The 19,067-nt window shown below is 38.9% G+C and overlaps 1 protein-coding gene across 2 annotated transcripts in view; it reads left to right on the top strand.

Moving 5' to 3' along the window:
• Window positions 1-19,067, top strand: part of FRY (FRY microtubule binding protein) — a 174,224-nt gene that overhangs the window by 28,635 nt on the left and 126,522 nt on the right. For both annotated transcript variants that reach the window (XM_074156759.1, XM_074156750.1), the window contains exon 2: window positions 4,591-4,790. In XM_074156759.1, the coding sequence (XP_074012860.1) occupies window positions 4,591-4,790 (200 nt within the window). The remainder of the gene's footprint in view (window positions 1-4,590; window positions 4,791-19,067) is intronic.

Below are 19,067 nucleotides of genomic sequence, written 5' to 3'. Positions count from 1 at the left end.
AGTCATCTTCGAGTTGATCAGGCGTTTTTTACAGATTTTCCTAGGATAGCAGCTTTAAATATGTATACAACTTTTTAAAATTGACCTACAGATTGTCTGCTATCGCAGAGCCCTTGGGCATCAGGGTTATCTTGGTCTCCTGCATGTGCATCACCATTCATTCTCCTGGGGAACAAGCTGCTTTTCTCTAGGTGAAAGGTTTAATTTAATGCAGGATTTGTGTGGTGACCGGTATCCTACAATACGTTGGGACTTCAAACTAAATGTTTCAATGGTCAATTGAAATGGTGAATTGACCATGGTGAATGGTCAATTCTGGTACTTCTCTTTGTAAAAGAGTTATTTTTAATTAAGGAGTTAATTTTATTAATTAACTTATTAATTTAATGAAAGAGTTAATTTTAATTAAAATTATTTTTTTTGAAATCAGATAGTAAAAGCTATGAATGTCAATGAAATTGTCAATGAAATCAATATTTAGAATTGAGTATAACCCCTTCCCTCTCACCCCAACCCCATCAGACATCTTCTGCATGAAACCATGAAAACTATATGTGGTGATTTCTCATGTAAAAATTACACCTTTTATTTAATGGGGCATTGTCTCACTGGCATAGATGGCAAAAATGGGTATATCCTTTTTATTGCTATTTCTAAGGCCCACATTATAATATGTCAACATAAAGAGACCAGTCATGGATGACTTTAATGCAGCTTTTTCTTAAATTCTGAGTCCTTGATTTCCAGTTTTATGTCTCGGAGGCAACTTTTTTTTTTTTTTTTTTTATGAGCTTTCTAGGGCTCTCAGTCGAGGAAAAAGAACTGTATTCTCTTAAGGCTCATACATCATCAGTATAGATGTCAGTGACAGTCCGGTCACTGGGCCAGATTTTTGCAATGCAAATATCAAGCATATGCAAATGCTTGAGATAATGGAACTGAAAAGATGCATTGGAAAGCCAAACCTGTGTGTAACAGTTCATGACCAACTCATGATTAACTCAGAAGCCTCACACTGTTGGCAATGTTAACTTCCACACTGAAGGTGCTTGTATGGAGGTAGCAGCTACAAAATGATATTTTAAAACTTTGAACTAAACCAGTGTCATATGTCAGTCATTTCTATAACTGCTGTAATTGCTGTAGCAATGAGAGATGTTAACCCCTAGGATATCCTTTTACTTTCCTTTGGGGTAAAGGCTGTACAGGCCTGTATTTCAGAGGAAAGCCAGAATAAAAAATTTTGGTGCACAGACAAGTCTTGCAAATAATTGCATTTCTCTGTTGCAGTTTGCATATAATTGATTTTTCAGTTAGGTGTCTAGAAAAAAATAATAGATCATTCTGTGTCACAAATCTAACAGCATCATTGTTAAAAGGCTTCCTGCTAGCAGCGACTACGTGGATTTAAACTCCAGTCTCAAAATCCTGGCTGAATGCCATGATGATTGAAGATAAGGGTGGCAGCTCCCAAGTAGTATGACTAGGGTTTCTTAAACTTAATTTCATAAGGATGTGAGGTATGCCTGATCCCACACGCTGCCTGCCTGCCTTCTTTCCTTCCTTCCTTCCTTCCTTCCTTCCTTCCTTCCTTCCTTCCTTCCTTCCTTCCTTCCTTCCTTCCTTCCCTCCCTCCCTCCCTCCCTCCCTCCTGTGTGTCCCTTTGTATTAAATTTTGAACTTAGTAGCCAATTTAAACCAAAATTGCCGAAGGACCAGAAGGCAAGTTTGCCTGTGGTTAGATTCCTACAGATTCCTTCAAGAGGGAGCCTGGGATGGCTTTGGTGGCCGGGGAGAGGCGGGTGGCCTGGGCCGGGTGTGTTTGGCTTGGCAGAGGCTGACTGGCGGGCAGCCCGCCTGCCCAGCCCCAGCCCCGGGCTCCGCAGGGAGCTTGGGAACAGCTGGGGGGAGCTCGGGATGATGACAGGGGGGAGGACAGGGCTTTTACTGCACAAAGGACACGATTCCTTAAGAAAATTGGTTTCACTGTTCACAAAAAGCACATTTTTCCTAACTGAGCACTTGGCAATCGAACTGATTTTATGGATAGCTGTGAGCCAGTCAAAACCACACATTTGGCAAATATGTTAGTGATTGTAAAAATATTGTCTGACTCCTTCCTAAAGCTATTTGTGGAGAAATTTCCATTACCTAGTATATTCCATAGTCCGTATAAATTTGCATCTGATCCTTTGCATCCCACTGTCTTCATGCTTAAACTTTAGGAGAGCACAGGTGATGACAGGAGAGCAGTAGCGCTTACACTCTTCTCTGGTGGCTCTTTTTTCATTGCTTTGAAGAAGATTATTATTCAGAACAACAGGGTATTTTTAGAAATGCTTTTCTGGAGTATAAATGTAGAACTGTTCTATGCACTTTGTTTTATGCAAAGAGTCAAAACTCCATTATTAAGTTTTTGCCCTCAAAAATCAAGTGAAACTTTGCAGGAAAAAAATTTTGCAGGACACATCTGTTGGAGTGGAAGAAGTGGTGCTGCTGTCCTAAAAAGTGATGGCACGTCGATGAGTGATACCTTATCAATCAGGAGGGTTATTTTCAAAGGATGGTTATGTTACACTTGCAGAATAATAACTACACGAACAAAAGCACTTCTATCTTGCATTATGGTCATAGAGTGGACTTCTAAACTTTGATTTTTCTAAAGGAAAATATGTTCTCTTTTCTCCAATGCATCTTTTTTTATTTTTCAGTGCATAAATTGGGGGTCTGATTGTGCCACATCCTGAATACTCTCAGACAATAATGTAGTCTTTGGGATTTACTTTTTACATTTTTTTTCAGCAGTAAGTGTTAAAGTACTTAGGAAAGATCTAAGATCTCATTTATTCTTAAAAAAAATCTCATGTAATTAATAGTTGACAGTTACTTTCAGTAGGAGTTGAAATTCTGTTCCTCAAAAGGAAAGGCTAAAGACGTTATATGTGCGGCATCCATCACTGTAGTTCATTCTTCTTTCTTCCTTTCTTTGCAATTTGGATGGAGCATACAATGTAGCACTCTGGAATGCAATGCTATGGGGAAATCTTATAATGTTCACAATATTTTCCACAGTTTGTATTGCATTAAAGCACCTCTGTCCCAAACACCAGCCGTGCTCACGGGTATTACGACACTTCTATTGCATTCGGGGTGGGTAATGGCTGGTCTTCCCAGTGTTACTTATTTTGCTGCTTTCAAAGTCCCTGGCAAAGTGAACAGAGGGTTCTACCAGTACCTGCCTGGAGACCACACAGGACTTTTAGCTTTTATTGCCAATAAGATCTAAGCCTGAGAATTTTGTTTTGGAAATTTTATCTGTAGAATGGTAATATTTGAATTAATGGGGTTTTGTTTCATAGTACTTCAATTTTATTTTTTTTCTTGGGTTTCGCAGAAAAAACAGAAAGTAGAGCTAAGCCTAGTACATAAAATCTTGATGTTGGTTATGGCGAATTCACATAATCAAGGGGTAATCTAGATTGGAAGGGATCTCTGGAGGGCAATTAGTTCAGCCTCTGCTCACCAACTAGAGAAGGTTTATCAGGGCCTTGTCCAGTCAAGTTTCAAGTATCTCCAATAGTGCAATTTCTGCTGTATCTGTGGACAACCTGTACCTGTGTTTGATCACCCCCTCACAGTGGAATTTTTTTCCATTTATCTAGTTGGAATTTCCCACATTCCAACTAGTGTCTGTTACCTCTCATTCTGTCACCATGCTCAAAGAAGAGTCTGGCTCCATCTTTGCTATAGCCCGTTAGGTAGCTGAAGACTGCAATAAAATCTCACCTTAGCCTGCTCTTCTTAAGGTTGAACCAGTCCAGCACTCTCAGCCTGTACTCACATAGCAAGTACGTCAGCCCCTGACCATCCTCGTGGTCCTCCCTTGGCCTTGTTCCAGAATAGCAGTGTCATTCTTGTTTGGGGGAGCCCACAACTGGACACAGTACTCCAGATGTGATCTCTCAAGTGCCCAATGGGACTGTAGAGCTCGGTACTTTCAGAAAAACTAATACATAATGAACATTTTTTGGCCATGAAAAACATTTCATGTCTGACTCTTCATATAAGATTTATACTGGTGAAGTGTCATTGTTTTTAAAGGAGTCATTCTTGATTGACCTGAGTATAAATGAGAGGAAAACCAGTCCTTTTACAACTCACCTTAGTCAAAAGTTCAGAATCCTGACTTTTGCAAGGATGGGTCAGTTTGAGTAGCAATAAAGAATAAATTTGTTATTTGACAACTGAGCTGCAGATCAGGCCTACAAGACAAAGAATAAGAAATGAGGATGTTATTCAAACAGTTAGGTGTCAGCAAGTCTTACCGGGTAAAAAAAAAAAAGAGGACTGAGTGTGCACTGTGTAGTAAACACTACTCAACTTTAATACATAAAATTTCATCTTTGATTTCTTCTCCAGTCTGCATTATGTAAATTTACATATAACTATACCATGGATGTATTTGTGTATTGTGTATTTCTTTTGATTATCAACTATTCTCCAGTTTTGCTTGGACAGTATAGTGGGCCAATGGAAAAGTTAAGTCCTATTGAATTACTTACAAGTAAATGTCTCTTCTCTACCTTTCAGCTTCTCCAGTTGGTAACGGATATATCAAGCCACCCGTCCCACCTGTTTCTGGTACACAGAGAGAAAAAGGACCTCCAGCCATGTTGCCTATCAACGTTGACCCAGACAGTAAACCAGGCGAATATGTCCTGAAGAGCTTGTTTGTTAACTTTACTACTCAGGCTGAACGCAAGATTCGCATCATCATGGCAGAACCTCTTGTGAGTAAAAAGAAACTCTGAGTATATATGTACTTGGCTTTGAATTTATTTTTAAACCAGGCTTGCTTGCCATGCAATGCAGAATATTTTGCTTGTAATCTGCGTTGGAGTTTGATAGTGTTTCCCAAACTGCAAGATACGCTACTATGGCAATTAGAAGGTTGTGGGAGAGGACAGAGGTATGCGAGATATGCCAAAGGGGTGACATGAGAAGGAATGAACATTTTATTTCTGTTTGCAATATGGGCATGTGTTAATGTGATCGAGAGGCAGAAGGGGTGACAGCCAGCATAGGTTTCACAGCTGAGAGAGTGGTCACTTGAGTCAAAATAGATTAGAAAATGCTGAAACATGATAAAAACAGTATTTCTGAGCATTACCAGTTTTCAGCTAAAACATGAAAATGAATAGCACTGCTGGTTCTTGTTTTAGTTATGATAGTACCTATTTTCCAGATGTGAAAAATCATGCAGCATTTGAAAAAGGAACTACATTACAAGATCTTGCACAGTCAATAAGAAAGCCACCGTTGTTTATATTTCAGGCAAATTTAACATACAAGTACGTCTGTTGCAAATTGCCTTATGTAACTGAACTTCTGGGAGTCTGCTGTTTTAACTTGAGACTACATTTTACATACATTCCTGTTATTTTGATTAGGGAAGAATAGTTCTGTAACCTATATTTTAGTTCTGACAAAATAAAAATAAAATAAATAAAAGTAAACAGGAACCTGTATTTCTGAGCTGTAAGGGAATTTTTATAAAATCTAATAACATCTTTGGTATAAAGCACAGTATAGAGTACTTAATTCAGTTTCCCATTTTCAGGTCTAGATATTCAAAACTATAAAATCGAGATTGTCTTGATTCTGGTGGCATCTGGTTAGCGTTATATCTTGATTTAGATTCAGAAGCGTTTGATGCTTGGAAATTTTTTCCAGATTTTCCTCTGAAACATCAGGTAGATGCAAGATGACAGAAATAGCTTACATAATTTGGAAATAACACCAAAAAAAGCTAACAGGAAGTAATATTCTGACAAAGATCCAGTTTGGTTTTCTTTCATGAGTCTCCAAATTGCAAAAAGTAGAATAGACTGACAGTCATAATGTAGGTCCTTTAAAAAAAATGCCAGCAGCTATTTGTTACCATCCAGTCTTCATGTGATCCCCAGTGAACATTTTTAAAATTTTAAGGCAAAATGTGTTGTTAAGGCAAAATTACTTGATAAGATCAGGGAAACAACAAAAAGACCAGGACTGAGAACATCATTTCCTTGAGGCACCTCTGTTGCTCTAAAGACTAATCTCTGCATTTTCATGTAATATTTCAGACATAGCTATGAACCAGTGACCCTGATTTATTCCCATTTCACCTTGTGTTAAGATGATTTTGAGTTGCTGTGTGTTGACGTATTATTTTTGTCGCTTTGTGAAACTGTATCTGAATGTTGATCTTCTCTTATTACAGAGGTTGTTCAGTGAAATTTTATTTGGTATTGTTCAACGTAGAATGTAAAAATATGACAAGAGACTGGAATGTCACCTTCTTCTTGTCAACATTTTCAGAATGTGTTTCTTACAGGGGTCTAACTGTGAGACACTGACAATAATTCAGTGACATACATCTTATTAATACTAATAGGATTTAAAAGTCATGGCATGCTGCTATTTGAGGGTGACTGTGATAAATGTGTAAGCAGGTTTTTGTAGACATTCAGTCAAAATGATCTTTAAATAATTGGGTTGTAATGAAAGAAGTGACAAGGAAAAATGGCAAAAGTTATTCTGGAATAATGGCTAAGAATTTAAGTCCACCCATTTTGTGGGATATCTGTTGGATGTTTAGCAGCTTTGTTCCCACATTTCTGCTCTACTGACTAGAATTGTGACCAGGAAGTCCCAAGGATTTGCAAGACAAATATTATAAATTAGTGGTGCAGAGCCACCCTTTGGCCTTTTTTGACAATAGGTAGTCAAATGGTGAGCTCTTTGAAGATTCTGTTCTAATTAAACTCAAAAGTACATCAAAGAAAATAAAAATTGCAAAGTGCTCTAACATTGAGATGTTTCTAGTTTGAATTCTCTAAGTCACTACAAGATATGACAGTTTAATTTCGTAATGAGTGATGAATACTTAAGATATCTTTTAGAGAAGCTAAAATGATCTGTTTATAATATAATTGCTTTATCCTCTCTTTTATCATGAAGTCTAGCTCAGATTCAAGCTCTGAAGTTACTATGGGTTGAAATTAATGGCTTACTGATGCATTTTTTTACGTAGATATTTCTTTTCATACACACAATTTGCCTGCTTCTCCTTTCTGATTACCATTACTGTTGTTTTTATAGATTTTTCTCTCAGTTCCTTTGGGTTCCATATACCTGTTTGATATAAGATCTTTCTTTTGTGATCTACGCAGAGCCCAGCTGTAAACGACAGCGTTCTGGGAGCTATGGTGGAAAACCAGGTTTGTGTCCCACCATGAGCTGCTGATGGTAGCAAGACACACAAATTTTTTTGCTATTTTCTAGGGCAACAGTGAAGGGCACAGCACCCACCCTGGCCTGCAGCCCCATGAAATCTCGGCTGGGGTAGCAAGATTCCAGCAGCAGAAAAAGCAGAGGGCAATGTCATCTACTCCTCCCACTGCCTTGGCTGTCAGCCGACTATGATTTGGCATTTTGGTTACTGGATCTGGCAGCAATCATCAAAAAAAAAACCCCACTCCCCAGTTAATATGTTTTCTAGGCATGAATCTAATGTCAACTACCTACCCATGGCTAAGTCTTTAACAAGTTAGAATGGAAACCTTTTTTTTCGAGATATGGGTTTTTTTTTACTTTGTCTGGAGAATATTTTACCTGGAGTTTCAGGTCAATTTTTTTCACCCTTTTAGGGTCTCTGAGATATATAACAAACATTTCAATAGTTACATTAAGTTCACAATTATGTGGCTAATTTTTAATTATTAAACTACTGTACCCAGATTGTCAAATTATATTAATCCAAATTAAAGGTATTTGACAGCAGAATTAATTAAAAGGGATTTTCCAGTTTATAAAATTAAATTCACGTAAATGAAATGTAAATAATTTCTTCTTGATAACCTTTTATTCTTTTCTGTAAAAAATTGTTCTCCTTTGTAATGAATATGAAGAATTTTTCCTGCAGACCTTTTTTCACAGCTGATTGCGTTCATATTTACATTTTTATCAGTTTGTATTATAAATCTTCTTTGCATTGCTTCACTTACAAACACAATTTGGTATTTTATTACTGCTGACTTCTTTTCAAGCAGGGGTGACCTTAAAATGAAGCTAGAATGAGGAAGCCAGGGAAAGATTTTTGCCAGTTCAAATGATAAAATCTGTTTACGTATATTAACACTGTAAGGAAAAAACCCAGAAAATAGTTTCCTTTTTAGGACTGTTGATTATCACTTAGGGTAATAATTCATCCTGTGCATACTGATCAGGCTAATCTTTAAATACAGCATTCAGCAGTACTTACACACAGCTGTAGACATTGATAAAACATAGTGAGCTACAGGCATTGACAGTGGTTAATGGTTAATTTAGCTGTTGGTAAACTTTCATTATGCTTTTCTCCTGCAAGCATCTTCTTTTACTGACCTTGTCTAAATTCAGGATCTCTCTGAATACTGAACTCAAGAACAGAATTTACTCGTTATAGGATTAGGACTATAAGCATATTCATGCATTCTGCCTGTAACTTTCTCCCTATATTAGGTAGGTATATCTGGTCTTTGGGAAAAAAAATGAAAGCAGTGATGTGGTTGATACTAGTGTATTTATTAATTCTATTTCATTAGAAGCTCAAAGACATTGCAATATAGCTCTGTATCATAACAGAGCTGGTAATAACAGCCAAGCAGGTGGTTAGGAAGACTTTGAAAGGGCAAGAATAATGCAAATTTGCTTTTGCAAAGATGAACCAATCAACATGTATAGTGGCACTGTGTCCAATTAGCTTTCATCTAGGCTTCACTTTCTCTAGGCATTGCTGAAGAAATATGCTATGGACACACCTGGGAGAAAAGGAAAACCAAAGGTTTTTTGGTTTTCAACCACTGGCCTGTGATAACTAGTAAGATTTATGCAGGCTATAATAATACCAAGGAGTTTTATGTCACAGCTATAATGTAGAATTTTCTGGTTTACATGGACTAAAATTCCAGCTGCATCACATGAGGAATGACTCCTTTTTTCTCATCTATAATGAAATACATTAGCCTTACACATTTCTTACATTTGATGTCCTCATGAATAGTTCGGCACACCCAGGGAATTCGGACCCCTCTTTATTCACAGTGCACAGACATGAGTTAGTGTCAGGAACTTGGAAAAGAGGAAAGGCGAACTGCCTTGCTCTGTTCTAATTATCCACTCATTATGTGTGTGCCCAGATAAACTGAAAAGAAGACAACTTTATTTGAATAATCTTATGCAAGTATGTATTGAATATGCTGTTCTTTTTTTCCGATACAAAATTATCTTCCCTAGGAGCTGTTTCTGTAAATGTTACAAACATGCCAGATTCCCATTGTCATCTGTCCCTATCTACCTCTGTATCACTTTGTATCACTCAAAGATTAGGTTGCTAGTCATTAATATAATTGTTTTATTCCACTAGGGTTTGTGTAATAAACACTTGTGGAATTCTGTAAAAAATCAAAATTCTGCAAAACATCAAAATTGTGTAAAATGTGAGCAGTCCATCCCAACCCTAAGGCTTTCATAGTTTATCTTATTATAATTCTATATCTAACATATCATAAATCTTTATTTCTACTGTATTCTTTATTTAGTATTTAAGTCATATATTAGTGGATTAATTATTTTACATCCAGTTGTGATAAATAATGTGTAGGACATTAAGAATAATTAACTATTATTGCAATAATTGTCGTTGAAGTACTTAAGATAGTTCTTTACGAAATTCTGTCTCACTTGATTATACTGTGCTGTGGACTGTCCTCTCACCTATTCATAAGTGAAGCATTTACACACCATCTTACTTTAGCTACTTGGTATGTAACCTGAATATAATGTCCTTTTATTGTATGGAGCCCTACAGACTTGTTACAGTGGTCGCGTTCAGTGGCTTGTTGAATGGGGCAGATCTGTGTCTGTCAGTCATAGGACAGTCTGGAGGACCGAGGACAGTCAGTGTCTTCAGGAGAATGCCCCGTCTCCTTGTGCTCCCAGCAGGTCTCAGCTCAGCGGTTTCTTTCCTGCAGGTCATTGACTGCATCATGGGTCAATTTTTCAGACTAACCGTTGGTCTCAGTATTTTATTCAACTCCCAGACATATCTAAGGGCTAAGCTTGATTTCTAAGTGGATTGTCCCCTTCGTTCTGTTTCCTTTTACTCACTTCCCAGCAGCTAACTCCTCCGTTTCAAGAAATCAGTTCAGCAAAGCAACGGTCTCAGCCTTCACTCTCCCCTCCTCATTGGCTTCTGTTGGAACTTCACTGGCTCTCCAAGTACAGTCCAGTCTTACCAAAATCCCCTTCACATACCCTGGCTCTGCCCAAAGTCAAGCCCCAGCTGGGCCAGATCAGCTTGTTCTTTCTCCTAGCAGAGATAGAGGCAGCTAAGCCTGGGAGATACCGTCTGTGAAATAAGTGAGTTCTGCTCACGTAATCAAAGGATGTCAAGGTAGAAAAATACATGAAAAATCAAGTTCCTATAGTGAAAGTGAGGGCCATCAAATGTAACAAAGACAACTCAAGTATAAAGAGACTTCACTTCCACTCGTCACCTCAGGAATAATATCCCCCTCTAGATATCTCAGTACATATCTTAGGCTGAGAACTGTAGCAAAAGCCAAGCACTGAACAGTGTAGAGTGGTAGTCCTTCTAGGGTGGCTAATCATGAATCTCAGGACAGTTAGCTTCCTGAAAGACCTAGAGAGGTCTGCGTCATTTGGTCAGTGGCCACAGATGAAGTATCTTCTATGTAGTGCAGGGAAACAATCGTAGAATTGAAACACAAGAGTAGAGAGAAAGAGTATTAACTACGCTGTTTGAAAAAGAGGAAGAGACAAATGGAGGGTTTCAGAAGTTATGGGGAGTTAAAGAGGATGGAGACAGGATGCAGCCCAGGTCATATTTCAGCTTCCATATGAGATAGAGGGAAAAAGTACATGCCATTCTAGCAACCAGGAAATAAGAGGACACATTTATGCGTAACCATTGGCATAGTCATTTGCAGCAAGATACATGCCCGTAAAAACACTCCTACATTTCAGGGCCAGGCAATGTCCACAGGAGCTTTTTCAGTGATCTCGTGGTTTCCATGGCTGAGCTTTAGGGGGGAATGGTGTTTGAGGCTTCAGATCTCATTCTGACAGCAAAAGTTTCCAGGATGCTTACTGTCCCTGGGCGTCACTACCGCATGGATATAGTTGGAGGACAGTCAATGGTGCATATGATGGTTCAAATCGCTAAGAGGATTTAACATTCGAAGGCAGATTCAGTCCAAGGTCGCTGAGACTGTCACACTATATCACGTGTTGGCCAATGCTTGCAAATATAGCACAGAACCTACCACATGCCCTTAATCACATTTTTATGTCTTTTAAGGATATTGAAGGACTGAATGAAAATCAAGTATGTACTTTGGTAGTGTTCCTGCTAGATAAGTAGCAATTAATTAAAGAGGTATCTTTCCATATTTTTGCAACAGCTTCATCCTTTACATGCTTTCAGAGTCACCCTTGAAGTCAGTAGGATACTGCTTCATCAGGATTGCTGTGTGTTTTTAAGTTTAAATTTGTGCTCTTTTCTGGGCTTGAGTCTGGCGTGATACAGTTTAAATATCAGACAGCTTGAATTATGCCATATTTGATCCTGCATATCTGCTGGCATGACAAATACGAGAAAAACTTAAATACTTCACGTAGCTACCTTCCCAATTTGGAAATCCACCCACTAAGTTCTTGTTTCCTTAACTGGGCGTGCAGTACTGGTGGAGGCTATGGCTTTTGTGGCCATTGTACTTGTAGCAAAAGAACAGTGAAGGCTGATGTTAGCTCTGCAAGGGCACCCAGGCACCCTCCTTGAATGTCTGTCAGATCAGTATCGGTAATCAGGAGGAAAAAGCTGCAGATCAGGTCACCTGGGGACACATCTTTTATGGTGCAGCTACAGCCTTTGAGATAAATACGTAGCCAAGAAAGCCCTAAATAAACTAAATTTCAAGAAAACTAACTACTGACAGTCATCTGATTGAGTTCACTTTAAAAATATACCTTTCCTCATCTATTGGTCTATTCTATGAAAGTAAACATATCGTTAATGACATTAAGTAGCTACCTGACGTTAAAGCAGCAGTGGCTGCGAGGCAGCAGGCCATCGCTGGGGTTGGTAGCTGCTGTGTATTACCCCCGGCTGCCGGAGGGTTAAGTGAAAGGTGGTTCCTGTTTGTAGAGCTCTCAGCTGTGCCTGGAGCAGCCCTGCAGTTACAACTCTAAATTTATTCAGATCAACTGATATGGGCTTCCTATAAGTTTGATTAAATTAGGTCACATTACTCTGAATGGGTAACCAGCTGGTCAGGGCCCTGAGGGCACTAATAAGCCTTAATGGCCTCCTCTGAGTGCCTGCCCACAGCTCAGGATCCCATTCCAGATGCCGGGGCCATCAGTCGCTGCCACAGTATCACCACCGCCATATATGGCTGATCTCCAGCTCCCCACAAACCTTCCCAGCCATGGGCCCAGCCCAGCCAGGCCCAGCCGTGGGCCCACATCCCGGCCTGGCCCCTGGCTGGGGCGGGGAGACAGGCCCTGGCTGCTAGGCCCGGCCCTGCTGTCCCCATGGGGAGCCCTGGTTGTGGCTGGCCCTTCTGGGACCTGGCGCCAGCAAAGCCATGGAAGCACTTTGGCAGCTCACCTTGACGTAACTGAAGCATGTCCTGCTTAGTGCTTCCCATGGAGGGTTAGATACTGGGAAAAGAGTGGATCCATGGGCAGTTCTGTATCAGAAACAACTGCATGTCTTTCTCTCTCATGCAGCCGTGTCTCAGTAGGTGGTAGCAGGTAGGATATCTGTCCTGCCTGGTCATAGAGTATTCTGGATGTCTGCATCCAGATAGGCCACCCGTGTTTTACTCTGCTCTATGTTTTAGTAGAGGTCTGCTGCCAATCCCATATTTTCATTCCCAAGGCTCGCAAACGAGGGAAACTTGCCCGCCCTTTCTGACCTACCTGTTTTTATAGCATTTTACCAGTTGCCTATAAATGTGCTAGCAGAAGGAACCTCATCCACTGCTTGGAACATGGAGGTCCCCTAAATCGTTGTAGCATTGCACTTGCCATGGGCAGGAGGTTTGACTAAAGGTGAGGACAGCACTCTCAAATCACTCTGAGAACATGGTGAGCTCAAGAGGGAAGCTGCGCGTCCCCTATTCTATGCAGGAAAAAAAACTTCCTGCATTTGTTTGTGTCCTTCTTGCGCAGAAGAAATTGCTTTGCTCATCATAAATCAGTTGGTGTAAAACTCTTTGCATATAGGATTGAAATGTCATTTAACTTCTCTGTTTAGGAAACAAAGGTGTACCAAATGACCAGGGTGCATCAGGGTCAGGAAGAGCATGCTCACACCCTCTTCACCAGCTCCCAGAATGTCAGAGATGGAAAGGAGGGAACAGTACTGTGGAAGTTACAAACTTTTCACTGTCATGACTTTGTCTCCTAAATCTATTTAATTAACCGCTGAATCTTTCAGTGTTTCAATTTTACAGAAGTCTGCTGTCAACAAAAACCTTCTCTTCATAGAAGTGACATTATCGCTCTCTACAACTACCTGAAAGGAGGTTGTAGAGAGGCGGGGGTCGGTCTCTTCTCCCAAGTCACAGGCAATAGGACAATAGGAAATGGCCCCAAGTTGCGCCAGGGGAGGTTCAGATTGGATATTAGGAAAAAGTTTTACACTGAAAGGGTTATTAAGCATTGGAATGGGCTGCCCAGGGAAGTGGTTGAGTCACCATCCCTGGTGGTATTTAAACGACGGGTACACATAGTGCTTAGTGACAGGGTTTAGTAATGGTTTTTATGAGAGTTAGGTTGATGGTTGGACTAGATGATCGTAAAGGTCCCTTCCAACCTAGACAATTCTATGATTATTGTATGCATACCCCTGAATATTTTTTTTAAATGCATATATTGTCAGATGAAGAGTGCCTTGCTGAACCACCTCGTTAAACAGCTGAAACAAGGCTTTGAATAGCTCTTTTCATGCGAAAGTCTTAACGTGGATGTGGAAGTCCAGATCTCCATAGTCTATTGTTCTTTGAATGCTAAAAATAAGTTACATACAAATCACTGTATCAAGTGCTTTTTCAGAGCATTGTGTTTATTCCAGGCCCACAGTCTCATAGATAAAAGACGTTGGACTCTGATACTGCATCTCATCACACCACTCCTGACTGAAGCCTTATACAAAGTGTCATTAATTATTGAAGTATGACTTCAGAAAGCCTTCTTCCTGGCTTCACGTTGAGAGCAAGGTGGAAATAGCATTTTTATGGAGTATAGCTTGCTCTGAGTGCCTGTATTCTGAGCCTGTTTGTGTTCCTATTATGGAGAAACATTTTTATGAAAATGCATTGTAATGGATCTCAGCACAAAAAAAAAAAAGGAAAATGAAGAAAAAGTCTGTATTTACTTCAATAGTTTTTGAGTATTTTTGAGTTAATCCTCACTCACCTTGAAGAAAATGCATCATATAAGCAAAAAAAAAACTGTAATATTTTTGTGTGTCTTGCTGCAGTCAGGCTTTGCAATGTAACAGCCATGTTGTTTTCCAACTCCGCAACAGTTTATTACTGCTGCTTTCTGTAACAGGCTTTTCTCATTTCATTAATACCAGTTTAGTTAGTTTAGCAATGACTGACTGAGGATGGCTTAGTTTTTTTGAATATTCAAATTTACACCAAATACCAGTTAGTCGATTACTCTTTTAGGAGTGTAAATCACTGAGTCTGTAATAAATGATTATAAGTATAGACATCGAGAATATTGATAGTGTCAAACTTAACCCTTATAATTCATTGGTTGGATTTGGGACTACTAATAAACTCAATCCTGTACCTAAAATTCAATTAGTGCTGTCTTGGTTAATCCATTATATTAAATTCATAGTCCTTCCCCAAGCTGTACATCATGGTCCTTCATGAATTTTCATCATAATCAAGGATGCCACTAAAACTTAATAATAATCTCTGCCTCAGCAGAGAATTTGCCTCAACACATTAGGTTCTAATTAACAAAATTTTATCTTCTTACATTGGGAACTTTTAAGTCAGAATCAGTCTACTAACACAGGTCTATGATGGATTTACGGTGTCAACATTGTGTCCACACTTCATTTCTAGATGCTCTTTTTAAATTTATCAAACTTACAGGTTGGAAATTTCACCTCTTTTTCTGTACAGTGTAGTATTGGAGTAATTCAAATCAGGGAAAACCAAAGAAAGTGTTATGGTACTAGCCCAGACCTTACAACTTGCATGTGTTCAAGACAGGATTTTGATGTGTTCATTAAATTACAATTTTAAAAGTTATTCCTATGAACACAGAACTTTGAAAATAAACAGCCAATACAGTTTTGTTTCTTGCTTGTGCTAAAGTCTACCTTAAATTTCAGTGCAGACATCCATAGTACTCTTTTCAACTTTACAGATTTTACAAAAGCGTGTATTTAAAATACTTCTTTTGGAATTGGTCCACTGGCAGCCATCAGCTTATTTGGGCTTAAAATACCTTAGTAAAAGGAATTTTTTTATTTCCTACCTACAAGAAAGCACCTTACTTCACAATGAAAAAATATTAGAGAAGATATAAATGCTGAGAGCAGTAGGTTTTTTGTTTGGGTGGGGGTTTTTTTGCAGTTACCTGTATATTTTTAACAGCACTTAAACTTTGGTTAAAGTTTGTGACCATTTATTATGAACACTGAGTTGAGGGCATGTCTGGGAATTTTTTTACTGATCAGGTAAGAATGTCAGAGTTCTTGAGTTGTTTGCTCAAGGTAAGTGAAGGAAAGAAAACTTTCTTTTTTTTTTTTTTGTGAGTTTTTTTCTTAAGTTCCATGTTATTTTGGGAAAGTTGCAGTGCTGACTTTTGCACTCTGCATCTAATAACTTAGAAAGCAATCTCTAATTTAGTGGGTTTGCTGCTCTCTTCAGTCTGCTTGGAATTTACTCTACTTCTGTGCAGTATTAGTACTGAAATTAATTGGCTATTTCTTTGGCTCGTTTGGCCTTTTTTTCTGATATATCAGTTACTTCAGATTAAACATTCTCATGACCAAAATTTCTGAGTGACCACATTTTAAGTGTTGGTAGATATCACAGGTAAAAAATGCCTTTTGTAGAGATTGTGATAATCAGACAAAAATTAGCCTGTAATACCTGGTGTGATGACATAAACTATCAGCAAGTCAGAACAGTACATGACATGGATGCCAAAGAGGCAAGAGTCAGAGCCAGTGAGTGAAAACCTGTACTTGAAGCTGAACTGGTGTTTTCTTACACAGGTTTGTATTCAGCAGTACTGGGCACATCATTTTCCATGTGAATGAAACAGAAGAGCTCTTACAAAGAAAAGAGCAATTGCGTGAAGAAAGAATAGACTGAATAATACTGAGCCCGTCTTCTAAACATGCACCTTTCATTATTTTTATGCAATAATTGTAATGCCAAACAGGTTTTTGACCTGAGTTTGCTAAAATAAAAATTTATGGGATATGTAGAATATTTATATATATATATGTGTATATATATATATTTCACAGCCACTTGAAATACGCTTTTTTCCTCCAGGTACAATTATCATTGCTTTTTTACTTAATTTTGAAAAGTTACATGAAGTTCATCAGAGTTTTCTTTAACATTTTTGGAGTCTGTAATTTTGTCTTATGCAGAGTTGTGGTGTTTTCTTGAAGCTGTCTTTTTTTATTATGCTTGCGCTTAGAATTTCCTTTTGGTGTATGCGTAGAATTTCAAAGGTTAATACAGGAAATCCCCTTTTATGTTTATCTTACTATCTGTGTACCATGGTCACTGACACAGTCTCTTAGAAGAGGTATCTAGCAGTTAATTGGTACTGAGCAGAGCAACAAGAGCAATCAAAGATTCTGTTGTCACCCACTGAACTGGCAATTTTTATTTTTATGCAGGAGGACCTGCTGACTTGCAAAGAATGGTTGTGAAAACAGGACACTAATTGCCTGTTTCGTAGAAGTTCCAGGTGGGAGACATTTGGGAGACTATCAGAGTAAACAGATTGTGCTTTTGAGTCAAAAACCTTGGCTGTCTTAATTGCTTAGGTATAAATTAACTAGGCTTCCTGGGGTGGTGGTGGTGGTGGTGAATTTCTAGAGTAAAAAGGTGAACAAGACTGTTCTATCCATTTTTGAGAGGGCAGACCAGAAGTACTTGCAAGTTCAGCTGCTGGATGCAGGATCCTTGGGAGGGAGGAGGCAGGAGCACACAGCTGAAATAGAGGCAGGGACCAGACAGACAAACTGTCCCTTCCAGAGGCAAAGGGCTGGTAGGTCAGTGGCTGCTCCCCTGTGGAATAAAATTTTGCATTCCCAGCCTTCAGAACTGAATTGATGTCATGGCATCGAGTTGGAACTCGATGATCTTTAAGGTCCCTTCCAACTCTAACCATTCTATGATTCTCTGATTATGTTCTATTAGTGTTTTCACACCAGCAGTGAGGCAGAGGAAGTAAATTAAAGTTTAAATAGTTTTATTGAAAAATGTTAGTTTCAAATATTAAATGCAAAATTGTCTTTGCTGATCTTTACTGCTTATCTCTAACATGTATTCATATCGTGGGAGTTTCCAGCATGAACAAATACAGAGTATACAATTGAAGGTAGCACTTCAAACAAGAAATAAGGATGTTTAACTTGGTGATTAAAAATGGAAATGTTATTATTGAGAATCCATTCTTCTGAAATTTTTTGATGTTTTTTATAGCCCAGAAAGCTATGAGCTCTTTCAGATTAATCAAAACTTTCTTTATTCATATTTTGTGGTTGTAGGCTTTGGCTCCAAATTCAGCCTACCTATTCATCCAAGATTTGGAAGACATTTCTGTAGAATGTATTATAGCTACAGAGACTCAAACAGAGTCAACTCATAATATGAAAGGGCCTCTTTGCCATTTCTGAATTGGGTGGGCAAGAAAATAAATAAAAATAAAATAGTGCCTTGAGGCTGGAAAATATTTTTAAGATTTTTAAAAAACTTTTAAATAAGTGTATCTCCAGAGTAAATAGACTGCCATGGAACCTATTACTCAGAGGCAATTTCACTTTATCCTTTTCAACCTTGTCTTTGTCAGCCATGAACCTTCAGTATATAATGAAAATGTCTACCATTGAGTATAAATATATTTTAAATAGTAGCTGCCATAGCAGTGTTCTTGAAAATACTGCATAAATTGAAATGGCAAGATTTGTAAGGATATTAGAACTAAGTGGTATAGAATAAGCAAGTTGTTTACAGTAGATGAGAAGAAATCATCTGTTCCATAAACAAAAAATGCTGTTTTCAAAGGACACTTGAAGCACCTGCATGTAGTTGAACTGTCTTTGAATTTACTCAGCAGTGTCTTACTGACATGGTCACTTGTTACACTCATCGTGCAAGCAATCATCCTTTTCTATTTTCATAGAATCATAGAATGGTTCGGGTTGGAAGGGACCTTAAAGATCATTGAGTTCCAACCCCCTGGCCGTGGGCAGGGACACCTCACACTGGACCAGGTTGCTCAAAGCCCCATCCAGCCTGGTCTTGAACACTTCCAGGGACGAGGGAGCACTTGGACATCAAAAAATATGTTTGTATCTAGCCCTTCATCTTTATTCAGTTCATTATCTACCCAGTACTCATCATTAGTAATAAAGCAAATAGTAATAACTTCTACTTTGAGTTTTCTCAAAGCCCCAGGTATAATTTTCTGCGGTTGTTGCTATTCCCTGCAGGGGTACAGTAAGTTGCTCTGACGTGGGCACCCCACTTGCAGAACAGGGGGGGTTGTGCAGAGACACTTGGCTTCACGGGGTCAGCTTGCGTCCAGCTGAGCTGAGCCACGGCTGCGGTGGCTGCAGGCAGAGTCAGTGGCAGTGGTGTACTTGGAAAAAATCGAGGAAAAAGCAGCCACCCAAACAGAGGGATGAAGAAGAAGCAAAGACAGCTGCAGCAGCAGCTGCTGCCTGGCAAGAGCAC

This window comes from Numenius arquata, chromosome 1 (genome assembly GCF_964106895.1).
Source record: "Numenius arquata chromosome 1, bNumArq3.hap1.1, whole genome shotgun sequence".
Lineage (NCBI taxonomy): Eukaryota > Metazoa > Chordata > Aves > Charadriiformes > Scolopacidae > Numenius > Numenius arquata.
This window is presented reverse-complemented; position numbering and strand designations above follow the sequence as displayed.